This window comes from Struthio camelus, chromosome 3 (assembly GCF_040807025.1).
Source record: "Struthio camelus isolate bStrCam1 chromosome 3, bStrCam1.hap1, whole genome shotgun sequence".
Taxonomy (NCBI): Eukaryota; Metazoa; Chordata; class Aves; order Struthioniformes; family Struthionidae; genus Struthio; species Struthio camelus.
The window spans coordinates 107453197-107478809 of record NC_090944.1 but is presented as its reverse complement, the minus strand read 5'-3'; the positions used below and the strand labels follow the sequence as shown (position 1 = coordinate 107478809).

Below are 25613 nucleotides of genomic sequence, written 5' to 3'. Positions count from 1 at the left end.
ACCCAGCAGCCTGCACAGCTCGCTCCAAAGGGCAAACATACCCTCTGCCCAAAACAGCTTACAGTCTGGGAGCCAACCCTTGCAGCTGACTGCTGGCAGAGGTAGGACTCCAGTCTGCAGAGTCAGTCTGAGGCTGGACCTAAACCAGGCAAAACCTGGCTTAGCCAGAGACATGACCTACTTTGTTTCACAATTTTATCTTTGACGGCTCTTCAGCGAAATGCTCCAAAAGAAAAGGGGCGGCTGAAAGGGGCAGGGGACACCCAACAAACAAATTTTTAGTCCAGGTTCCACTGGGACTAAAGGCCCCATTCAAGTTTAACAAAACTTCAAAGTACAGATTCAAGTTCCGTTCCTGTTTGGGGGTAGAAGAGAGAAAATCATAGTCCAGTCTGGTTTCTGGTTAAGTTCAACTCCCTGAAAAATTGCTTGTGCAACTCAGGAGCAGGACAGAAGTACCAAGGGAGTATGGGAGGAAGGCCGGATTGGGGGTGGACCTGAGAATGAAGATTAGCAGAGGAACTGGTTCAGCGCAATGTAATTCTGCCCCACAGGGAGCAATGAAGCTTGAACTGAACTCAAAACACAAGAGAAATAATAGCACGACAGAGGAAGGCCAACAGAAGTAAAGCAGACTAGACCGAATCTGGTAGGAAAAACAATGCAAGATCAAATTAAGGCAGGAAAAGCTATTTTCAAGGGAAGACTTCAGAGGTGTCTGCTAGTCTCTGCCTTCTGTATGGAGAGAAAATAATCAATTGCCAGACAGAAGAAACTGTAATTATCTACTCACTAAATCTTTCCCTCTGGAACTGCCTTGAGTCTGCTCCATTTTTATGACAGAGGCTTATTTTTAAAAATTTCCTTAGCATAAAGACGTATGAAGATTTTGCAGTTCATACGGACGTTATGTTTTGTGAGAGTCCATGTGTTACGTTTAAACCAAAGTACTGCACGCATTACATACCCACCATATGGTCAAGACTTCAGCACGACAACTATATTTATATACATAGGAGTAGAAACATGATCCCTATAAAAAGGGAGGGCAAAGTGTTTTTGCCTACAGTCAGGGGGGCTGCTGAGCAGTCTAAGCGCTCTTCATCACTTTGGTCAGCGCAGATGAGTTTTGACCTGCTGTTCCACAAGCCTAATCTTAACTAGACTTCCTTTGAGTAATCATCTGCCAGATGGATTCATATCATATGCTATTCTTAGCAGGCCAAACTCATTTCTAGGTGTTAATGAGAAACTGGATTTGAAACAGGTACTCAGCATAAACAGAAGTGCCCTAAGACTGCAGTTTCAGCAGACCGCATCCAGCAAAAGCATAAACTTGAGTTTCAAGTGGTTTAACAGGTCAGAGCAGAGAAACAAAGCGATATATTCATGTTTGAAAGTGTGCATACACCTGCATATACATCCACACAGCTGCAAAATCAGCAAACCACTTCCACAATTTAAAGGCGTAATTAAGCAAAGTAGGCTGATATATAAGCTTTTCCTTTAACTTACAGAACACTTCTGACATCTTACCTCGCTTTCATTCTGAAAATGAAATTGAGAGCTCCTAAGACAACCCTTTATTATCAGAATGTAAAAAATAAATTGAAAAAGCCCCCATATCATTTCTACAGCTACACTGTGTATATATGATTCTGTGCCCTAAAATGTGTTGTTATACAGATATCAAAATATGTATTGTTTTACTTGTAGAACTGTAAATCAAAATATCTTGCAGCCAGCTGCCCAAATACTAGGTGCTTGTGGGCCTTAGAGCACTGATGCCCTATAAATTTAAGAGTATTTATTAGGTGAATACATAACTGGAAGTTTTGTAGCAGAGGAAAGTAAGGATGATAATGAAGTAAACACATGTTGCAAAGAATATAACAACTAATCACATGTTCTGCAGATGAAACAGCAGCTTTAAATAATCACTTCTTGAACGTTGAAGCAAGCCCTGCATGCTGGCTGTGGGATGCTATACTGGTTAATAACAACTCTCTGGGTCGTGTACTTTCTTACAATACTGTAAACCCAGTTCAACAAGTAGGTAACCAAATAGGTTGCTGTGGATGCTTCTTTCTGCTCCAGAAAGTGCAATGTTCCACGCATGCATGTAGCTTCAGTTTTCTTTAGCTAAGCAAGAGGAGATAGTCTTCAGGGTGCCATACCCTAAATTATGTCAAGGATTCCTTTCTTGAAGGTGATAAAGGTACAAGGTGCAGTAAAATCTGTGCATCGTGAGCTCCATCTGGAGGTTATTTGCTCACATTAGCGGTTTTGAAAGTAGAAAGGAAATGCTGTGGTGCCTGGGTCAAAAATCACCAGGCCCCTGAGAGATCCTGAAAAATCACCATGCACACCAGAAGAACTGGCTGATGGGCCTCTGAATCAGAAACTGTAGTTTAAGTTTCACACAGAGAATGGCAGAGGCAGAAACCTGAGCATGCAAGCAAGACTGTCCTGCTAGACCACGATTACTGATGCAGACCCAGGCTCGGGTGTGCAGCCTTGCTGCTCTTTGAGACCACCACCGCTGCAGTAAGAGCACTGGGGGTATTGCAGAGCAGAAAGACTGTGGTTATTATCAGATACAGAGGAGGTAGGGACAAGGAGGAGGGTGTAAAAGTGTGGTGGTCCTGAAAATTCAGGGGCCTGGCCTCACAGGCTAGCGAAACAGAAAATGCTGTTGCAATGAAGACAGCTAACTGGGAAAGCTAGACAAATTTTGCATCACTACGAGCATCTTGTTGGCCAGGGGTTATAGGGACCAAGAGGACCCTTAAATACAAACTGCTTTTTTGAACTGATGGGGCAGTGAACATGTCTCCTACAAGGGCAGAAGATGGTACCAGGAAGGGGCGACCTGGCTACCGCCGCCTCCTGTGGAGCAAGAGGCTGTGCCCTGACCGGTTCACCATGGAGGTGCCTTCCAAGAGGGGCACTGGCAGCACGTCCATGGCCCTGGGGGGCATTTGAAAGCCCAGACTTACCCCCACCTTTGAATGCAGCAGGGAAAGCAGAGGGGGTGGCAGGTTGCCCTGCAGCTTCCCTGGAGCCTCTGCGAATGGCTGGTTCAGAGGTTTGGCGCTAGGCAGTACGTGGACGATTTGCTAATTTAGATTAGGTATCACTTCTTGAAGCGCATGAAACACTCGGTTGGTGTGTAGAACAAATTTCCGACCATTTACCTCAGAACCCGGTGATTTTAGTCAGCTCTGTCTTGAAGCTGTCAGATTGCACAACTGAAGCAACCTGAATACAGAGCAATTTTTAGACTGGCTCAGTACTCTCCTACGAAGTACGAGCGCTGTGTTTTGACCAGATTTTCGGCCTGGCTATTGTTAGTGTGAAAGCTGCTGGGGGTGGGGTACGCAGAATCCTACAGTCTAGCCCCAGTCTAAGATTACACACAAAAAGTGGCTCTGTTTTATTAATGTAAATAACAGCAACAATAATCTCTCTTTTGCTGGGAGTCTCACAGCGCTTACAGCAATGAGGGATCTGACAGACGCACAACTGTTAAGCGGAGCAAAAGAGCTACACGGCAACTGGGCAGTCCGTGACCAGGAAGGGCACGCTGCGCGAGATCGCCTTGCTCGAGGCTCTACTACATGTGTCAACATATGTGTCATCCTCCAGCCTAAGGGGAAAAAAGGTTGGGGGGAGGGGTTTAAGCCAAACAACAGTCCTCAATATCCCAAGACCTGTTTTTCCTTTTGACACAATGACCATTATTATAATGTTTGGGATGTCAGGAAGGCACTTGGGTTGAAAACCTTTTGTGGGCTTTGTCATAGATTTGCCATATTTGATATATAATCATGTCCATATCTTGTCACGTGACTGTGCAGTTACCATGGGCGCTGATTATGATGTCGAAATGCGTCGATACCTTCCATATCGATTGGCATCAATGCCTATTGATTGACCGATGGGGCTGAAAGTGGAATGAGGGTATCAGCATCAGCGGCTGGAGGAGGGACCAGAGGTCGTAGTGCCGTATGCCTGGGCAAAGCTGCTGGGGGTGGGGAGCTGAATGCTTGCATTTTTTTAATGTGTGTACATGTAATTCGTTAGCAAACCTCAGGCTGGACTAGCCAGTGAGTAGGAAACCTGTACAGCAGGTAGGGGAGCCAGGGTCCGGGCAGGCATGTCAGCTGGACAGAGGGGCCGTGCTGGTATTTGAGGGATCCGCGAATGTGCACGTGCTTACGAACCTGGAGAGTGATGGCGTGTGCTTTCACTAGTGAACGTCAGCCTTTACCAGCCAAGAGGAGGAAGGGGGCTCGGCTACCAATGCTTACGTTTCATGAGAGTTCTGGTAGCGTTAGAGGAGGGTGTTGTTGAAGGCAGTGCCTTGCTTGCGGCAGTCTGTGCAGCCGGATGTGTTGTTAGTGTCCTCTGCGTGTGCGTGCGTGCGTGTGTGTGTGTGCATGTTTGTGTGTGTTTGTGTCTGGGATACATGCTTAGCAACCTGCAAATGGGAAAGCAGCAGCCATGTCCATAAACCTGGGCTGGAGAGACATCTGGGTGCCCAGGTGCACCAGGCTGGGCTGCAGTCACTGGACAGGAGGGATCCCTGGGTCCCAGGGCCAGCCAGAGGCAATGGTCCTATACGTCCCTTAAAATCTGGGTAAGGCAGACTGAGGAGCATGATGTCCCACTATCTAAAGAGCAACTTGTGCTTCCTGGAGCTGTTGATCCATTTCTTCCCTTGGCAGTGGAAAGCAACACTGTGCACCACAGCTCATGCCCTGATAAGGCCCTTTCTGAAATTGCCATGAACACCTTGAAAAGGAGCGTTCCATTAACATCCCACCAGATACGTGTGCTGAAAAATGATGGGGGGCAAATTCAATAAAAGCCTGAGTGGTACAAGTATGTCCTTCAAAAGAAAGAAGCTGCTGCAGAAGCAAGCTAGCAGGTTTACTGGGCCTCTTCTAAGTTTTGCTTTTCAACTTTCACAAGGTTTTTGGTAGAGCAGTGACAGAATATGCAGTTTTGAGCATCCTGTTAAAATGCTCCATGACAGAGGCTTTTACTTCATTGCTAGCAACAAAATGGTGAACAGTAAACAGCTTTAAGAGCTTGCTTAAAGGCTGATTTAAAAAATCTTTCCTCTGGTCAGGCTATAATTTGTAAGAACCGGGCTGCCTGCTGAAAATGGTTTAAAAAGCCATTGCTATTTCACAACTTGTTTTGTCTTTTAGACCAATGGCCTGGGCATGTTTGCATAATACGTCTATCACCGTTCAGATGTACATAACACCATCATTATGTTCGGAAAACTGTTGCATATCCACCAAGTTTGCCTGCCATTGTGCATCCAGCTCTGCTACAATCACCTTGTATCTTGTGCAGTGCTTTCTTGCCACTTGTGTAAGCATCCTTGTTTGCAAGCCAGGTTGCCACAGCTTCTGTTGAGACCAGCAATTTGCCTTTTAGCAGGTTCAAAAAGGTAATTTATAGCCCCAAAGCTTCCCACCTCCCCAGGAGCATAGTAAATGCCTTTTAACAGAAGGCCTGGGGTGGGCTGGGAAAGGGAGGGTGGGGGTGCACACAGAACTGGGCCTCAGGGCCCCTTGGTGGCTTCCTAGAACAGGTCCATGGCCCTCAGGCATGGAGGACCCTCTAACTTGTGCATATCCCCACACTGCTTTTGGCACCACATGGCCCTCTGGAACTTCTCCTCCCCATCTATCTGTCAGGGCTTCTTCAGCGGCCTTGTGAAGTGCTGGGCCCCGAACCTGCCTTTTACTTTTATTTAATTACTTCTATTCACATTAACATTTTAATTATTTATTTCGTTAGCTTTCATCATACATTTGACGCCTACACTTTTATGGGCATATATCACTGAGTAACAGAACAGTTGGGGCTGGCAGAGACCTCTGGAGATCATCTAGGCCAACATCTCTGCCCCAGGCAGGGCAGCTTGAGCAGGTTGCTCAGGCCCACGTCCAGTCAGGTTTGGGTACCTACAAGGACGGAGACTCCACAGCCTCTTCGGGCAACCTGCTCCAGTTATCAACCACCCTCACGCTAAAGAGTTTTCTTATATACAAGTGGAATTTCCTGTGTTTCTGTTCGTGCCTGTTGCCTCCCATCCTGTTCCTGGGCACCACTGAGAAGAGTCTGGCACCATCTCCTTTACTCCCTCCCATCTGGTATTGATACACATTGATAAGATCCCCCTCCGCCTTTCCTTCTCCAGGCTGAACAGCCCCAGCTCCCTTAGACCCTCCTCATATAAGAGTTGCTCCAGTCCCTTAATCCTCCTTCTGGCCCCTCACTGGACTTCCTCTGGTGTGTCCACGTCTCTCCTGCTGGGGAGCCCAGACCCTCACCCAGCACTCCAGATGTGGCCTCACCAGTGTTGAGCAGAGGGGAAGGGTGAACTCCCTCGACATGCTGGCAACACTCTGCCTAACACAGCCCAGGACACCCTTGGCTTTCTTTGCCATGTATATATGTCTATAGACATAAAGATAATCAAACATATATGTATGCTATGTAGACACATATAAAAGTACATAAAGTGTATCTGCGTATGATTAAATATTTACACATATTTGTACTCTCCTTTATATATTTTTATAAATATATGTAGAAATATATAAACAGAGAAAGAGACTGCAGGAGAAACGAATCCTTTTATACATGAATGACCACCTCCTGGCTCAAGAGAAACACGCAGCAATCAGAAGGTGATCTGAGATGACATGTGTATCACAATGTTAAAAAATGGCAACCAGCCCATCAGAGAGCAGTATGAAAAAACACGGGGGTATGGCACTGTCAAAAATGGAGGGAAGGCAGTGGGAGGGGGCTTCCTCTTCTGATGAGCTTCTGGATAAACTGAAAGGGGTGAATGGTCAGGGCAGCCTGTCACTGGGCTGCCTGAGAACATGCGGGGCCTGACAGTCGGTCAATCCCAGATCACACCAAAAAAATCACCAAGGTCGAACCGGCACAAAAGAGTAGTGATTGCAATGAAGGTTCATTTAAAGGGATTTAAACAGGGAAAAAGATGACAAGAGAGGCTTAAACTTACACTTATAAAAAGTGATAATGAAAAAACATGGTCAGTGTTACATAGAGGAAAAAAAAAAAAAGATTTCAAAATGATGTTTCTGTAAAACACATACCACTCCAAGTGGTTTTCTAAAGCCATTCTGCGTAGAAATTGGACAATTGGTCCATCTAATCCAGTATAGGTGCAGCAAACAGCACAAAGAACGGTGCTGAACCTGTACTGGAGAAACCGTATCCCTCTCCTCCCAAACATGGAGCAGTTTTGAAGTCATCTCAGTAGTGAGACAGAGATTTAGATTCTTTCAGTGAATTTTACAGCACTGCTTTGGGGTATTCTAGCTACCTTTTAATAAGGATGCCTCATAACTCTCTGAATGTTACTTGCCTCTAACACCATTCAGTGGTAAAGAATGTCATAGCCTAATTAGGTATATAAGTATACTCTTGATAAATTAAGAGATGGTATTCTAGAAATTGCTTTAAAATGCCCCATTATTCTTGTGTTGTAACAGGGAAAGAACAGACTTCAATATAAGTTTTTCCAGGATATCCTTTCATTGCATCTTCTGTTACCCTCTTATATGAGATAAGGAACAACAGCCTCTTCAGTTCTTCAGAGTGTTTTTACACCCTTTAACACAGTATAATCATCATTCCAAGTCCCCTTCATACTCGGTTTTCTAGCAACCGCATTCCAAAAACTGCATGAGGGAGGAGTGGAAAGAGTTGTTTTTTAATTAAAAGTTTTTCAGTAAAAAAAATACGAGTTTTAGGCTGTTTGCCCTGACAATACTATTTTCAAATAGCAGCAATAGAGCAAAACACTAGTGTTTCTCATTTTAATTGCATAAAACCAGCACGAATAAATTTTATCAAGCCTGTAAGTATACAGAGGGTGTCTTTCTTTAACTCCATCTTTGTATATCTTTATATACAAAAAGGAAAAAATGAGTCTACGGGTCCATACCAAATGAAAAGAACAAGGTTAAAAGTGGAAGGAAGATGCAGAAGAATGTGTAGGTAAGGGTCAGAAATCTTTAAAAAGGCTTTTGGAAAACTAGGAACAGATGCAATAAGGAAAGGTAATAGTCACAGTGGCTACTGATGTCCTTAAATTTGAAATAGCATCTCAAAAATCAACTTTGATCCCTCACTTGATATGCAGGAAGAATCCAATTTAGAGCAGTCCTTTAAACATCAGAGCAGTCTCTGGAGTCTGAACCTTAGTAGCCATATTTTTCATTTAGATGAGTCTTGCCATCACCACTTTGACCTAATGGACAAAGAAGAAAGTCATTTTTTTCCTCTGAGATGAATTTGTAGCAAAGTATGAAGCAGTCTCTAGATAGCACATGCCAGATGGGCAAAAATAGGATAATAACCTTTTGATTTATACTTTGAAGTGTGTGTGAATATATTTCCTTTCCCTCCTTTTCTTCTGGTGTTCTCATTACACCAGCTCAGACAGAAGATAAGTCTATTAGCCGGCAGAGATAGGAAATGGAGTTCCCTCTTACGGGCACAACTGGCTTGGCTCTCCCAGATCATACTTTCTCTAAGCTATTGAATTACGTATTTTGCTCCATTTGATTCATTTGCCACGGAAGTGTAGTCTTTTCCTTGAAGGAGGATTGACTAGGTTAGAGTTTTCTCTAGTGAAATTTATGCTCGGTTTTCTTATTCCCTCTGGAGCCTGTCCACGTTATAAGCCCATAACAGCCTTATTAAAAATGACTGTCATGACTTCACCAAATGAAGGCTAATCTTTGAACTTACTAAGAAAACAGGAAATTCCTGTCACACTGAACGCTAAAGAATGGATTTAGCTCTCTGAAGTGTTAGAAAACGGAAAAACAAACTTCAGGTGCATCTGTCCATTTACTTGGCAAGATCAAGCTACTACAGAAATCGTCAGCATTTCACTGCAAGACTTCCATAGCCACATAGCCATACCAGAAATAAATCTGGGGCACAACATGCCAGAAAACATGAGGTCTGCGTAATGTATTTGTGGACATTTTATTTATTTATTTAGGTATGTTACAAGGAAATTCTATAGCAGAATAGATTTCTAGGTAGACTCTTGAGCTATAGAATAAAAACCTTAAGTGGTTGATACCTGCAGGAGGAATCCATATGCAATAGTTTGGGTCATCATCTGGATACTGTGAGGAGAAAAAAGAGGGCTGGACCTGCAAAAGGAGAAAAGATTTTTAAGGTGATGCACCCCAGCAATGTGTCACAGCCACATAAGTCTCCTAGATCCAGTTCATTCCCAGTAAGAGTCACAGAAACATAGAAAAGTTGGTTGGATGGGACCTCTAGAGGTCTTCTACGCCGATTTCCTGCTCAAAACAGGACCATTACCAACACTAGTATCAGGTCAGCTATGACCTTCATAGAGGAAAGCTGGGCAGACTAGTCGAGGGAGATTAATGTAACGCTCAGCTTTACTGAGTAACAGAAGCGTATTTGACATTTGCTGTTTCAATGAAAATTGTTCCCTTCCTCCCCCCAACTCCGTTTCTGGATGACATTTCTTGTCACGCTAATGTTATGGTAGTGTCATTCGACATTGAACTTCTTTACACAGGACAAAATTTTACAGTAGAAAATTCAAAATTCAAATTCAAAATTCAGAAGTTTCAAAAAAATGCTTTAGTGATTTTAAAGCACAATCCAACTGAAAACTTCGGGTTTAAAGTCATTTTCAAATTGGAGTATATAAAAATTCAGCTATTAAATAAGGGTAACTTAGTAGTTCAAAAAAAATTCTGGTCTCACTGGCATCACTGATTCACTGCAATTCAAATACTGACACAACAATGCTTTTTTGTCCCCAGATTTTTCAGTTTTGTCACATCAGCATCATTTTCTCAATAGCTTTTTTTTCCCCCCAACACCTGCAGATTGGTAATAAATAAAAAACTCATACAACCGTAGAGTAAAACATTGCTAAGAGTTCAAAACATACCCATATTACTTAGTATAGATTTCCATTACCCTAGACAGCATGACACAGTCATAAGTAGGCAGCTAAAAAAATTGTTCATTTGCTCAAAATCTGTCCTTTCCCAAATTATCCTCTAAAAGAGTTCTTCTGGAAGACTAGTGTTCTGGAAAACGTTGTACTGTGAAGTTCAACAGTTTTAAAATATGGTTTGTGAACAGTCACTTAAAATAACAATGTTTTTTTTCCAGTTTTATATGATTTGAAGTTATTTCTCAAATATCAAAAAAAGAAATAACCCCCCCCCCCAAAAAAAAAAAAAACATGCTGACTTCTGATTGGTATTTTCAAGCTAGGTCTGAGACCAAAAGCAGAGCTAGAATATGGGAAACAGTGATTTGTAATGGGAGACAATACAGCTAAGCCAGCTGGTATTTGGAAAATGCTCAGCGTTAGAACTCTTAGAGAAAGCTCTGTGCCAATGAAAGGTGCTGACTTGACTGCCTTCAGCGCGAGAAGCTGCCTTGTCTCTTACATTCATAGGAACGATAAATCCTGGCTTGAAGCAATATAAATTTACTGCTGCTTCCTTTATCGACATGCTTTAGGCCAGCAATAAGGGACCATTCATTCTAAAGGCTGTACCTACCCCCCTTCTTGGGTCCTTTGCCAGGACTAACAAGGAAGCAGTTAGCACATACAGCTGCCAGGGAGTTAAGTTTCTTTAAATGAGTGGTGCAATGCATATGCAGAGCATACCACCAATTTTAAGTCCTAAAATTAGATGGTCACCGCAAAGAAATTGTTGCAACGGTCAGAGAACTTATGGCCCACTTAGCGTAGTAACCTTCTTTGATGGCAGCCAACACAAGGGAGTGAAGTACTCCCAAGGGAAGTATCTCACAATAATCAAATTAGATTAAGAGCATGCTGTCAGAGAAGTTTCCTCCCACCTCCAGAAAAACAGTAATTGCCTGTCCCCCGCTTCCAAATGTGGAAGACATGCAAATCTTATGTACAGGAGGAACATTATCTGGCACATCCATGAAATCTAATAATAACTGGGTTTTCCAAAGACAGTAATTTCATATAATTGTCTCTTTCCTCATCTTCCAGAAGGGTGAAGTTTAATAATGGCAACACAGATGAGCTGTAACTTTAGTTCCTCATCAGTTCAGTCTCTGCGTCAGCCAATGCATATTCCCCAAAGAAACATTTACTCCTCAGAGAAAATTTTGCAGTACCATTGCTAAAGCCCAGAAAGCACCTAAGTTCTACAAAACATTTGATACAGGGAAACAAGTGATTAGCAGAAGCTTAACACCAGCACTGCCAAGTGAAAAGTTGGAAAAATAAGTTTGTGACTGAACTGAGAGCCTCTAGTGTTTTACTATGGCTTGTATGGGCACCTCTATCATGTTTGAAATGCTGCACTTTACCTTCTCATTGGAGGCTCAAAAAGCTGTGATTCATGGTGGCATGTGGTTTTGCATAGGGGTCTTGTAGAGCAGAAAAGCACTACTATTACCAGGTCACGCACAATCAAACTGTTAGTCTCCTTCACTGATAAGGAATCTACTAAGTGATATCATGACTCCTGCAGCTTAAGAGTTTCAAGGAATTGTAACTGACCTTGCTTGAGCTTGAGTTTATATTCTTAACTTTCTCAGATGTCTCTTCAGGTTCATTGCATACTGTCTCAGATGCTGAGAAGAAAGATTAGTTTTTAATGACACATCATGAATGACCACTTCTATCAGAAATAGGCTTACAGAAAGGAAGCCTATTCACATAAAGATGGATATGTCAAAAAGGAAATTCAAGAAAGCTTATCGCAACAAAATTCACAATTAAGTCTGCTGAACATCTTGCTGTTTTTCCAGAGATTTATTGAAATTAACTTATGTTTACAACAGTGTCAACCACCTAGCTGAATGCTATTTAATGAGGTCCTCTATTTGCAACTCTCTAACACACTTTTTGCTAATGGTGGATATTAATTTTATAGAAGCTATTCTCTATCTGTAATCACTACAGTGATGGATTAAAAAACAAACAAACAAAAAAACCCAAAAAACCCCCACAACCTTTCCTAAAAGGACATGTGCCCAGCTACACTACTGCATTCTTGTGTAAGTTCCAAATATTACACCAGATGACAGACATATTAGAAAATACATGGGATAAATGTGCTTTAAAAAATTATTTTACAGTAACATAGGTGAGAGAAAGACAGAGAAGTATGTAAGTATACCTGACCTTTCTGCCACTTAACCTGTGAAAGCATGAGACTCATGACTTAAGTCTATGAATGAGATGAAGACACAACATGTTCTTAAGAGTCGGGGTAACAAAAAAAGAGAAAATTCACATTGATCTCCTCCAGATGTTCAGTATACCAAATACAGGCTTCATCTTGAGGATCTGATTTTTTTTTTTGTGCAAGGAGAAGGGCTATGTGGGTCATTAATACAATGCTAGATAATGTTATGTTGTAATTAACACTGCAGAAGGACATAACTTTCTTTTTGTAATGTGACAACAGATACTGAAAAATAATAAGGGGAAAAACAGCATTATGTTTATGCTACTAAATTAAAATAAATTTCTTCTCCTTTCATGCTAGTTCTTTTAACAAAGACTCTCAAAGCTATTGATAACTATGAGAACTACAACACGGAGAACTCAAACGTAATTGAAGCGAATTGTCCTCATCAGACATTTAGTACTGCCCAAGAAAACCACAATCCTTCATCTCAATTTCTAGATTCTTGCTTTAGACTGTAGATTAGGCTTAGTTTCACTCTACTAACAGAAGTCAATAGCTCCTCTAGATAGTTTCTGCACCCAAATGCTCTGGCAAATAGTCTAAATTGCACTGCTCACCTGGAGATTTCTCTTGTAAGGGGCCCATCTGAGATTTATTCCTTAGTATCTTTGGCTCAGGCAGGAAACGAACCCCTGTAAAAATCACAGGGAAAGAGCTAGGCGAATACTCTCAGTAACACTGATGAGTAGAATTCCTGAGACAAAGTATGAAAGGGAACATCTAGCTACTTTCATCTCAGAGAGGAATTTTCTCTTAAAAGTCCTCCAAATTATTTCAGCTATCAAGTTCATCACAATAACATTAAAAGCTTGTGACTAGTTAAAACATACGTTTCAAGAGGAACTTGGTCAGCATTAACACAAGCAGCTAGAATTAGGTTTCTGTTAAACATGTCATTTACTGAGACTCATCATTACTGAGTTTTCACATACATCACACTGCTATGTAAAAGGATGAACTACAAGTAAGCTGTACAGATGCAATACCTCTCCCGTGCTACATTTAAAATTGTTTTTCTTTACAAACTGATCTGAAGCTTTACACAGACATTTACTTTCTAATTAAGCCACTCTCCCTGCCAACAACACACTGTATTTGTTATCATATGGCCACTCAATCTAATGTAAGCAGGGCTTACCAACATATGACCTTTCTTGACCTTTCAGGAGATTAGTTCTGTTCCACCAAAAGCAGGAGAAACAGGCTGCTAAGCAGAGTTCTGACTTGAACTAGGTCAAAGTCAGCTGTTTCTCAGCTGCTAGCATACAAACTCTGAACTTGTAGCAAAAATCTATGAAAAAGAAATCTATGGTGATACACTGCTGGAAACTTGTGACCCAAACCTTAGGAGTTTCACATAGCTATGGAAATTAACTGACAGATTCAGTTTCATTACTAGAAAAACCAAAATCCATGGTTTACCATCCTGAAGGGATTCCAGATTCTCGATCTTGCCAGGAGAACAAGCAGGGACATCAGTCTCTTTTCCTGTTTCTTCCTCTGCTGTCATTTTCATTTCTAGGTTTGATGCTCTACTGTTTATTGCATCTATTTCTTGCTCCTCTTCCATTTCTTCCTCCTCCTCTTCCTCCTCCTCCTCTGGTCCATCATCTTTCATTTTTAACAAGCTTTCAGGGATATCTGGACGCTTGACAGGTAACTTCTGCAGGACAAAAACTTGGGCGTCAGTGCTAGCATAATACAGAGGTAGGTGTTACAGATGTTCATTACTGCAGAAAGTATGCACGTTACTGTCACAGAGACAGCTGGTAAGGAAATGCTCTCAGGATGAAGAACAGTTAGGTTTTAAGAAAGAGTCATTGGCAGAGAGAGACGAGAAGAGATGTGCAGTCCACAGAAGAGCAGGACAGTCTTTTGATAAGAGGGACACTGGAAACTGAGTCAACCTTGGATACGATCTTAGCTAAAAGACTGAGAAAAACAAAAGAGCGAAGGTATAGCTGCTGATGTATAGAAGGTTTTTGGTCTGAAGTCCCCAGATTGCATCTATATGATCCACTGCCTTTCTGGCTGTGGCTGTGCGCCAAAAGACTGGACAAGGGCACAGAATGGCTATTGCTGGCAGCACACCCTGTCCAACAGCCATTGCTTGCTGCTCTGTGCAGCTTCCACTCCTTGACATTTGTTCCTCCATGCTGTTTCCACACGTGAGATGGTGTTGCCACCTGCAGGCTCCAGAACCTAAGAAGATGGCTGAGAAACAGTGTCTGAATCACAGCACTGATAAGGAAGGAAAACCAAACCCACACTATAACTGGTCTCTGTGCCCAACTTACCCCCAAGCTTCCAGTTTTCAGCTTGAATTTGCTCCCCCCTTTCATTGCACCAAAGAGAGGCAGGGTAATCTTTTTAGGTTTGTTCTCTGCGTCCAAATTGTAACTCGCACACCTAATAAAAACCAGATACAGAGGAAAACAGTATACCAACTATGAAATAAAACTTCTATTTACAAATGGAAAATATCTGCAAAATAAGGGTGAATCCAGAGAAACCCTTTTATCCCTCTCAGTTGCAGAATACAACAGGAAGTTGCAGGAGATGACTCCTAGGTGTCAGACACCTGCCAGCATAGGAACATCTATCAAACAGACTTCCTCAAATTAATTAACGCACACATACTTACATACATGTGTGTGTGTGTGTGTGTGTGCTTTCACACACACACACTTTATATACATACAATATATATATTATATATAACAAAATAAAAAACAAAAATATAAAGGCACACTCAGAGGCCAAACCTCAATTTAGGTAAATTAATTAAATCTCTAATTAAGCTGCTACTAGCAAATGATGAAACCAGCATATGCCCTCTTGAATTGAAGCAGTGTTGCTAGGCAGTACTTGAACAGACACTACAATTGACTTCCAGGTGCACTTTAGGGTGTGAGAGTGGTTTTCATTTTATACATAGTACTGTAAAATTCTCCATTCTCCATTTTCTTTCGGATGCAGGTTCAGTAACAAGACACTGCGCTCTCAGCTCCCTTCCCTTCTCACTTCCTCAGTATGGGCCTCTCATACTGTTGCGTGTCTGCCTCAACCATAGGCACAGCAACAGCCAAAAGGTACCGAGGCTCTTTAAAGAGACACGCTAGGTAGTTTGTAAGACAGCGTCTCTGTTGCTTTCGGAAACCTGGGATTGCACAATTGCCCATGGATAGTATACAGTAACAGTTATTTGGCAGTTTACCATTACTTACTGGGGCTTCAGCTCAGGTAGTTCTGCAGGCTTAACAAGCTTTATTAACCCTTTCAGCCTCTGTTGCTCCTTCTTCAGTTCAAAAGAGCGCAAGTGAAGTTTCTTTCGTGTAACGCTGTCTAAGGTGCATCCAGATTTTATTTCTGTCATGAATTCATCCAAGGAATCTTGAGTTGCTGGCTGGGACTGGACTACGTGAGATAACAGGAAAATATAATATATGATTATTGGTGGAAAGATGAGGGTCATACTCATCAAATCCTTCCTTTAGAGAATACAGGCTTTATGAGTCTTTAGCTTCTCTGCAAGTTTTTGTTGAATGGTAAAATAATAGAGGCTGTCAGCCCTGAAAAGATGAAAGCATGGCTCCTAACAGAAGCCTGACAGTAAACGTTAATTCACTTAGATAACAAAGCTTCTCTTTAAAATCGAATGTTTCTTTATGAGTAAGTCAGTCTCTGTTCTGGGTTATTTATCTTACTTCAGTATCTTCTGCCTGTTAAAAAAAAAAAAAGTTCCCTGGCTTCTTCCTGTAGTTCTAGAAAAATGAATCAGCTCATGATTCTGCCATGTGTATAAGGATAGTTTTATCTGTTAAAAGAATCACACAAAATTTATTTTTGCTCTGATGTGATTTTCTAATGAGAAAATACTGTTACATAGTTCAAAAAATAATGACAGTCTTTGTACTCCACCTGTTTTCACATATTAATAACTTTATGCAGTCTTGACTAACTAAAATTAAGGAAGAAAAACTAAAGCTCTAATGACTAAAAAATAAATACAGAATTCTAACACATAGATTTCAAAATATCAGAAAAAAATCCTTTTTTGGGCTTTAACAGTGCTTCAGAAATGTTTATATTCTGTTCAACAAAGAAAATTGGGAGACAAACGAAGAAGAAAGTTTTGCTGCAGGAATTTTAACAAGCCTTTTGACAGTCAATAGTTTTGTGCCTCTTACTATTGTACTAAAATGGGCAAACCCAATATTTACTTGCATCATTATATGCGTGTATCTATATATTCACAGGAATAATTACATGATCAATGATTTATTTTTAGTTCAGCCTTAATTATTTAGGTTGTACTTCACATTTTAAATGTGTACAAAGAAAGTAATTAAGAGTACCTGTTTAAGCAATTATACATGACTTTTACGCATCTACAAAAAATTCTAATAAGGTCAATGTTTACAGAAGGACTCCATTAAAATGAATATTTCTGATCTAGAACAAAATACAGTTTACAATTTGCAAACATATGAAAGCCATAATAGTAACCGCTCACAGATTTACAGAATTGATGGGCTCTGTAAAATAAGAACCAGTTGCACTACCTACCTCCACCCAAATAAAAACGATGACATAACATGCCATCTTAGAAATTCAGCCAGAAACACTCTTTTCCTCTTAAGCATTTGTGTGAACTGAGACAAAAAATGATTAGTGAAAAGGTATTGTTACTGAACAGTCTGAAACTCCTACGAGGCAGCAGCTGAGGAGAATGATTCATAACATTTAAACACTAATGTTCACAGCCCAGGTTTCTTGTCTGGTCAGACAATTCAGAACATTTAAAGGTGCTGTTCCAGAGCTCGCTGCTTTAGCCACAGAACAGTGTAAGAGGTCCTTCTCTGACTGATCTTCAGCAAGTCGGATCACCCGTCTCGCAAATGGGTTTCTCTGCTCGATTCCTACCTGAGGAACCAACAGTGCCCAAGATCAGGTAGTTTTGCTTACAGGATTATTATTAGCATTCAGTATCTGTTGCAGCAGTTTTCTATGCTATTTAAGTAAAATTAAACATTGCTAGGAGGCAAATCAATCATGGCTATTATATTTTACATTCCAGGGGGGAGTGGCGGGGGGGGAAGCTATAAGGCTATTTACTGCAATATCAACTTATCAATAATTTTCCTCTGAAAGGATAACCAAAAAACAAGACTGAAGAGCTCTATGTATTTGATTTTCATTCAGTTGCACCAGTGAACGACCACCAGCGAATATCAAGTTACTTCTGAAGACAGATCAAGTTAGATCAGTAGTTAGTTCTGAAGAACTCCAGAGAACAATTTGTAAAATTTCCGCAGAGATCTTTCTGACAACAACTTAATCTCTCCAAATGCTTGGTAAGAGATGTTGCAATTTAGCCTGTCATTCACTCGTTGGTCTCTCTACACACTTGCTCTTTGGCTGCAAATAATCATTTAGAGCAGACCAAAGTGTTTTAAGGTTTTAGAACTTTATGTAATGCAGCAACTTTGCCAGACAGCTCAAGAGAACCCAGGATCAATATGTATGCTCCTGGATTACAGCTACAGCCCACATCTGAGATTAACCTGAGCCACCTAAAGAAATCAGAGAAAACAAGAACATCCAGAACACATATAACCAACTAAAAACTGATGATGCAATACTTACTACGGTTTATCCTGGCCCACTTTTAGGAAATTGCCATTCAATAACGAATCACTCTGTATTGCAACACCTTGCAGACTGCTGGGCCCAGCAATAAATGCTGAGACTGCAATTTTTCCCGTGCTCTAAACTAGCTGTATAACCAGTTACAACTTACCAAACTGTGATAAGCTACCAGACTTCTACCAGCAGTATAAATTTCTGATGAATGACCTGCTTCTTCCTTCTGCCACTCTCTACTACAATATAATTTAACAGTCTTGTTGAGAAATTGTACCAGCATAAACAAATGCTTCATAACACAAGAGCTTGGAATTACATATCTCAGTCAATATAAAGCATTTTTTCGTCCTAGCTAATCAGGAGCTACTTATCAGTAAAGTCAGACTGAAAACAATTCCTTCAATGATGCTGAACCATCCTATCAGTTAGGACGCTCAGTGGATCAGTAAGGTTTCCTGAACAGCCATCAATCATCAACAAAAATGTTGATCCTAATGAGTTTTGGCATGGGGTTGAATTACCAGAACGAAACGTACCCATATAATGTACACAAGAGAGCACAGCTGTCTGATTGCTGCTAGGCAGCTTGGGGAGAAGCCCTTCTGACAAACTGACATTGCCACCTTTATTACTGCCAGCTCTGTTAAAAAGCTTCTTGTATGAAGAATCAACTTAAATGTATTTCCTTCAGGCCTTCCTTTTACCCCACAAGACAACATAAATAATATAAGGCGACATGCAGCTCTGTGTAGTACACCTTTAAACCTGTCACTACCAGAGACATACAAGAACACTATATTTGAATGTTTCTGAAATCCATTCCATTATTCATAAGCTTTCAACCTCCTTATATTTTTTACCTTCCCCCCCCCCTTTTTTTTTTTTTGGGGGGGGGGTAGAATATCAATATTTTTTCCTAAATCCCTGATCCTAAATCCCTGTTGCAAAAAGATGCAAACAAGAGCCATGCCAGAAAACAGAGATTTCTGCTGCCTTTTCATGCCATTTTTAAGATCCTATGATGAGAAGCAATCTTAGCACTAAAAAGGAGCACCATGAGATTACCAGGTCTAGTTTCCTGCTTGAAGACAAGCTTAACGTTATTTCTTCAGATCACGTAGATATCTGTGGCAAACTCCTCACTGTTTGTCACTGCTAAGGGACAAACATCTTTTGTTTTCCTCTCCTTATCAATACAGTGCATCAGAACACGCCCCTGACATCATCTGAGCTGCGTAAGGGTACTGAAGAGCTGCCAGAAGCAAATGGAAACAGGGAAGAGTACTCTTTTTACTCTAATATTTCAGTTATGATTATGATCATGCTAACCAAAGTAGAACGGGTGCAAGCATTCAAGTGATTATGCTTTTGGTCACCTTTATGAAACAGAAAGGGCTCGCTGCTGGGCGCACCCAAGGTATTGGAATCCATCTATGGTTTTGTTCTACATGCAGACCTGAAAGTAGAACCCTAATGCTCACAACGCCTTATCGAGAGCAAGCAAACTCAGAAACCTTGCCTTACAACACCATCTTTGTGGAGAATACTCATTTTCATAATTCCAGCTGTGTCGGGGGCATGGGGGAGGGATCTCCAGTCCACTCTTCATTCCCCACTTTGGAAGGGCTCTGCTTTCATGCATAAACATACAGCGGTAGAATCTGAACAGCACCCTTTTAAGTTAGCAAGTTCACTGAACAAGGCAGGTGTCTAAGCATCAACTTGAACTCTACATTTCTCTTTTCCCACCTTTTCTTTTTAAGATGCATCTGCAGTGAAAGAATGGAATAAAAGACATTGCCTTTATTCGGTCAGTTGTTTGCTCTCCCCTTACAAATAGCTTTAGAGGGAAAGGAAAAAATAGGTTTTTCAAACTGGACTGGCTTCACTAAAATGGACAGACAAATAATACGTATTTAGCTCCTGTTATGCTCCAGGAGCTTGTACTCTCCTCCTTAACTTTGATGTTGTATGCTTTTGGAAAAACTTGCATTCATTAGCAAGTGACTATACACAGAGTGCATACACTCTTCACCCAATATATAGCATTAAGTATCCCCCTATGCCTTTGAGAAAAGGGGACACTAAAAACATGCATTTAAGACAGATATCCGTAAATGCTCTCTAGTGTTCTTTACAAACAGCACCACAATGAAAGAGACTTCACGCCTTACCTTTCCCTGAAGCCTTCAGCTTCTCTGTTATCTCAGAAAGCTCATTTTCAGCTTCATTTAATTTTGTGACCTATGAAAGAACCACATGCTTAGAAGATCTTTTCATCTTCTTTAAATTCCTCTTATAAAAGATTCTCAAGTATGCTGCCGTATTATCTACATTTTTCTATTTCTGATCTTTGACCAGGAGTTTCTGGGCTAAAAAATTTATAGGCTAGATTATTCCTGAACAATTTATCAGTCCTTTCACATAATAAGCACATGTTTTTCTTCCTGAAGGATAAAAATAAATATAATGCTTCTGTAGCTATGTTAGACCACCACTCTGATTTCCACTCACCCTCAAAAATTTCTCCATACCCTATTGTCTGTAGGGCTCTTAGCTGTCAAACCCCAGTCAGTCCAGGCTGCTTATTCTTTGGAGCAGGATGAGATCCTTCTTCAGGGTGTGCTTTGCACACTTGAAAGCTTGCAATTGTTTTCTGATGCTTTAAAATTGTTTTAGAAGTGTCTTGTTCTGGTACCTAATTCATCCACTGTTGTGATCCATCAAGCAGAAGACCATACTACACAGGCAAAACCCAAGGAAGCATGCTTCCACTATAATAAAGTAAGTAACCTTTTCAGATATTCGATAGATATTGCCCACAAAGCAAAAAGCACTTTTCAGAGTTACAAAGTTCTCTTGCCTCCTCTAGTTTATGTCCGTTTAAGGCTTGTATCTGGTGACAGAGGCTCAAGGGCTGAAACCTCCTTTTCCAAAGGGACAACATAAGCAGCTGTAGGCTGCTTCTTCTGCAGGATGACTGAGTCCTAAGCAACGACAGCTCTTGGTAACATGGTAGTTCATTCTCCATGGCCTGTCATCCTCATTGCTTAAGGAAATGGATGTGTGTCAACGGGCAGCAGGCAGAATGATAGTTTCTGTGAAGCTAACACTAAGCACTGAACGGAAATAACAAATCACTTAAGAAGAAAAAAAACTGTCTACAGTTTCTTCTATATCCCATTTTTTCTTCTCAAAAGCTTAAAGTCTCTGATTCTACAATCTCCAAATCTAGTCTGATTCCACTCTAACTTGACCAATTGATAGCTGAAGATCTGAAATGATACTAGGCTAATAAAAAGAGCTTTCCTTCTTAGCAGTAATGTGCACATGAGAGAATAAGCCTGGCATGTCATAATAGCTCTTCTTACCAGAGTGTCATAAGTGTCTGGTTTTTCCTCTATTTTACCAGCTTTTTTCATTCTGTTGAGTCGTTTCTTTTCTACGGCGCCAGTTCGATCAAGGAAGGTGTCATCATCACTGTCATAAAAGTCCTCATCTTCCCAGTTCTTTGATTTCCTTTTTCGGGATACTGGGAAAGGTGAGAAGGAATGCAAGGAATAAAATGATTTCTCAGACCACTGAGAAATAAAATAGATTCAAAATAGCAATCCCAGACCACTAGCTTAGGCCTTCTAGAACTATCAAAGCATTTGACTGGTTAATCACCTGCTTCCTGCCGCAGTACTCCTCTAGCATCCAGTAGCCTGCAGGCTTCCAGCGCACACTGTATCATTGCCTCTTTCTTCTTTCCTGTATGGAGAGCCTCTGCCACTAACTGCTTCCCTGATGCATCATCCACAGGCAATCTGTTCAGTTCAAAGGTTCAGAGAACAGCTTCAATTTGAACAGCTTTTCAAGGATACTACTCAGATACTGTATTTGTTATGCTGATATTGTTTTTTCTATCTCACTCTAGCCTTTTTTCCAGGTTACATATTTTCACCTTTCATTTCATATAGGACTAATCAAAACACAAGCACAGATTTCTCAAAACACGTAAGCAAATTTCCATTCCACTGGACTGAACAATAAGTCTTCCTACATCCATTCCCAAATCATTCCTCTAAAAATGCAGCAAGTTAATAGGTCAAACTTCAATCCCCGAATCATTTTAAGCACCAAGAGTTTCTGTCTGTGCAGCATCAACACTGAATATTTTATGCCATGCTGAAGCAAAGATTTCTTGAAGCAGTATGTTCATTACGCAGAGACCTATCTATTTGAGTTGATACCTACCTAGCGATAGATTGATGTTAGTGGCCTCTTGCAGGAACACATCAAAAATTGCCCTATGCTATCTAAGAACAGGAATCGAGTACACAGCAGAATAAAAACTCTCGTCTTTGTTTTCCCTCTCCCTCTCTCCGAGAAAACCTTGTCTCTTACTTTCCTGGTTTTCATCTCTAAGGAACACCAAACGCTGACAGACAAGAAAGAAGCGCAAACACTGAAACAGCCAGTGATCCTTGGCCTCCTTACTCAGAATCAGGGCTTAGGCCTAATTCCAACTGGCCTTCTTGGCAAGTGAAACAGACAAATTCACAAACAAAAGCTGAAGGAATTATTAAACAAAGCTGACCTCTATGTACCTAACATTAATGAAGGTAAACGTACTTGACTCTGCATAGCCAGCTATTGTGCCCACGATCATCATATTCATACTCTAACTCTTCTCCTAGAGAGGAAAAGAAAGAAAGTTGATGTAGTCACCTAAACTGCAATAAGCAGGAACAAGATTTAGAGTAGAAGAGAGCGTTACTGTTAAACAAAAGAATTAAGATGCCCATATCAAGGGACTGAATTTGTTTTTCTTAGCAAAAACGATTTTCAGATGGTATTACGCTCATTTTGTTGTTTTTCCCCACGATCAAGGCTCTCTGTCAGAGATTTCTAAAATACTCTTTCACCTTTAAGTGACCTGTTCAGAAAGACATAGTTCACAGAGACAACAACCTTGCGTCCGCATGTATTAAAGTAAATCTTACTGAAGTAGTAACCGTTTACAATCTAGAGTCACAAATATGGTTGATGTTGAGGATTAATTTATTTTTCTCTTTAGCAAATACTCAAGTCATCTGCAAGCTTCACTAGCAACCACTGAAAGTTTAAACCAATTCATTATTACTACTTGCCTTTTAATGCTTTCCAGTTCCGTCTTACAATCATAGTTATCCCCAAACAGAATGGTCTGGAATTTGATTGTTTTGGATTTCTCAAATAGGGCTTCAAACGATTAAAGTGGTTTGAGTGCCACTCCAGAGGAATGCAAGGTGTACTCTGCAACTCCCAATATAAAAAGTAGGAACTCTGCTCTACAATGGCGAGTTAAGGGGTGGGGGGAGAAGGGTAATGTAACAGAAAAGCTCTAGCTCCCACACTGTAAGTCCTAAAGTAAAACAAGAACACGAAGTCCAGACATTCCTAAATGGAGAAAGAAAAAAAACCAATAAAGAACAAACAAAACAAAACGTTACCTTCTCTGTCGAAAAAGCCCTGTAGGGCCTTCCTAGGATCTTTCATATAGAAGGCATCTTGGGCATCCTGAAATTCAATAGCAATAGGGTTTTCTTCAGCCTCATCCTCCTCAGCATCCTCTCCTGGAAGGAGGCATAAGAAGTGCAAACAAAATGGAAAAAACATTGGAAAGAGGATTCCAGCATATTCCAGCCTTTGTTAGCTTGAGAGAAATACCAGCTCTGCCATTCTAGAATAAGTTTCCTTAATGCGAATATTGATTCTGCATCCAATCAATCTTTTTATTTTATTATTAATTACTCCATAATAAGACATAATTTTGCAGGTGAACTTTACTGTAATTTCATCACTTTAGAGGTTTTGTGTATTTATGCACTTCTGTTTAAAAAAGCGGCTCATTTTGCACTCCAAAGCTCAATAATTACAGCTTATCTTAATTAAATTTCCAGGGAAAAATATGTCACGCTGCAGAAACACAATATACAGCATAAATTTCAACTCTTAGTTTCATATCCTTGTTGAGTTGTAGCCAAACTACCTTTTCGCTAATTTGAAGAGTTCTAGAACGGTTCTTGTCTGATATAAGTTTGCCTGCTCTTTTTAAAAGGACAGGGACTACTTTGTACTAGAAGCCTTCCATTGGATTTGGACACCTAGCATTCGGGTGGAATTCCAACCCTGGTATTCACATCTATATGGAGATGCATCGTCGCTTACCCATTCCCCATGAGCAGCTCATATCACTGTTCTGACTGGTCTCATTTCTCTTCTCCTCTTTTTCATCTTCCTCATCAGAGTCCTCCCCCAACATTGTCTTTTCTAGTTTTGCTTGCTGCTGCTTGCGCAGTGCCTTCAGCTCAGTTACAGTTAGTTCCGACTCAGACTCCTGGTCCTCCTCAGGTCCCTAGGCAGGACAAGCCATAAACTTTTCAGAAGTGTTTTTTAAAAAAACAAATTAAGTGTTTTTCCAGACACACAAGTTAGCTATGATAACACAAACAAATTATTACAGCGCTTTTCAAAAAAGGTAATTATTAGACTATTTGTTATGGTTTGCATCCCCCAAATAAGTTCATTTTAACACTTTATCTAAAGGGGAAAAAAAGAAATGAGCATTACTGTGCCCTAGGTGTATTAGTAGGCAGCTCAACCTGAAACGTGTCTGTTTTTCCTGGGCAGAATGTAAAAATTTCCGTAGCTCTGTTATCCGTGCCACGCAGGAGGAGCCAAACGGAATAAGGACCCAAAAGCTGCTAAAGGCCCGAAGGGTCCTCCGAGCGCTTTCCAAGTTCCTAGGAGAAAAAGCTCCCCTCGATCCCAAAGAAACGTTACCGCTTTGCTCTCCCGACGCGCCGCACCGTTTATAACCAGCAATCCCCCCCGAAGCCCCGCCGTGATGACCTCTCCCCCTACCTCAGGCCGCGCTTGTTCTTGCGCTCGCCTGGGCTGCCGGGCCATGCCGGGGGGGCGGCGGGGGGGACCCCCGTGGCCCCGGCCCTCCCCGCCGGGTCCCTACAGCCAACCCACTTCCCCCCGCCGGTAAAAGGGCCGCGGCGGGGGCAGCGACCCCCGCGGGCCCCGGCCCACCTGCAGCAGGAAGAGGCGGGAGCTGCCGCCGAAGCGCAGCCCGTGGCCCACCCGCACCCGGCAGTAGGTGCGCGGCGGCACCCGCGCCTTGTTGAGGAAGGTGCCGTGGGTGCTGCCCAGGTCGTACACGTAGAAGCCGGCGGCGGCGGCGGCGGCGGCGGGGGGGGAGCCGGCGCCGCGGTACTGCAGCACGGCGTGGTGCCGCGACACCGACGGGTGCTCCAGGGCCACGGCGCAGCCGGGCAGCCGCCCCACCAGGAACCAGCTGCCGCCCTCCAGCCGCACCGAGCCCAGCACCACGCCGCCCTTCAGCACCTCCAGCGCGTACCCGGCGCCGCCCGGCGGCCGGCTCCCCCACGGCGGCTCCTCGTAGCGCGGAGCCGGCGCGGCGGCCGGCCGCGGCGGGCTGGGTCCCGGCGGGCTGGGTCCCGGCTCGCCGCCTTCGGGCTCGGCGGCACGGGGCGGCGGCGGCGGCAGGTCCGGGCGCTTGAAGGCCGCGGGGTCGGCGCCGCCGCCCGCCGCCTCCATCTGCGTCTCCATAGCCTCCGCCATCTTCGCGGGTCCGGCGCTGAATAG

General features: G+C 42.1%; 1 protein-coding gene across 2 annotated transcripts; it reads right to left on the bottom strand.

Annotated features, from left to right (window-relative positions):
- Positions 1 to 4763: 4763 nt before the first annotated feature.
- SLC4A1AP (solute carrier family 4 member 1 adaptor protein) lies at positions 4764 to 25595 on the bottom strand. Of its 2 annotated transcripts, XM_068939569.1 has the most exons (14): positions 25038 to 25595; positions 24168 to 24354; positions 23450 to 23572; positions 22590 to 22650; positions 21642 to 21781; positions 21344 to 21504; positions 20147 to 20216; positions 15551 to 15740; positions 14621 to 14732; positions 13746 to 13986; positions 12881 to 12955; positions 11627 to 11700; positions 9164 to 9236; positions 4843 to 8317 (listed from the first exon to the last, which is right to left on the bottom strand). In XM_068939569.1, the coding sequence occupies exons 1-14, from the start codon at positions 25587 to 25589 to the stop codon at positions 8268 to 8270; spliced, it is 2109 nt and encodes a 702-aa protein (XP_068795670.1). In that variant the 5' UTR covers positions 25590 to 25595; the 3' UTR covers positions 4843 to 8267. The 2 variants fall into 2 exon arrangements, with proteins under 2 accessions (XP_068795671.1, XP_068795670.1); XM_068939570.1 differs by lacking the exon at positions 12881 to 12955 and having other exon boundaries at positions 4764 to 8317.
- Positions 25596 to 25613: the final 18 nt, after the last annotated feature.

Bases quoted from the DNA above. Each gene is read 5' to 3' on its own strand.
- SLC4A1AP (XM_068939569.1), bottom strand. From the start codon at position 25,589: ATGGCGGAGGCTATGGAGACGCAGATGGAGGCGGCGGGCGGCGGCGCC. The intron at 21,505-21,641 runs GTGATTAACCAG...CACCTTTCCCAG, and splicing joins AGTACTGCGGCAGGAAGCAG to TATCCCGAAAAAGGAAATCA. The intron at 8,318-9,163 runs GTATCAACCACT...TTTGTCCATTAG, and splicing joins CATATGGATTCCTCCTGCAG to GTCAAAGTGGTGATGGCAAG.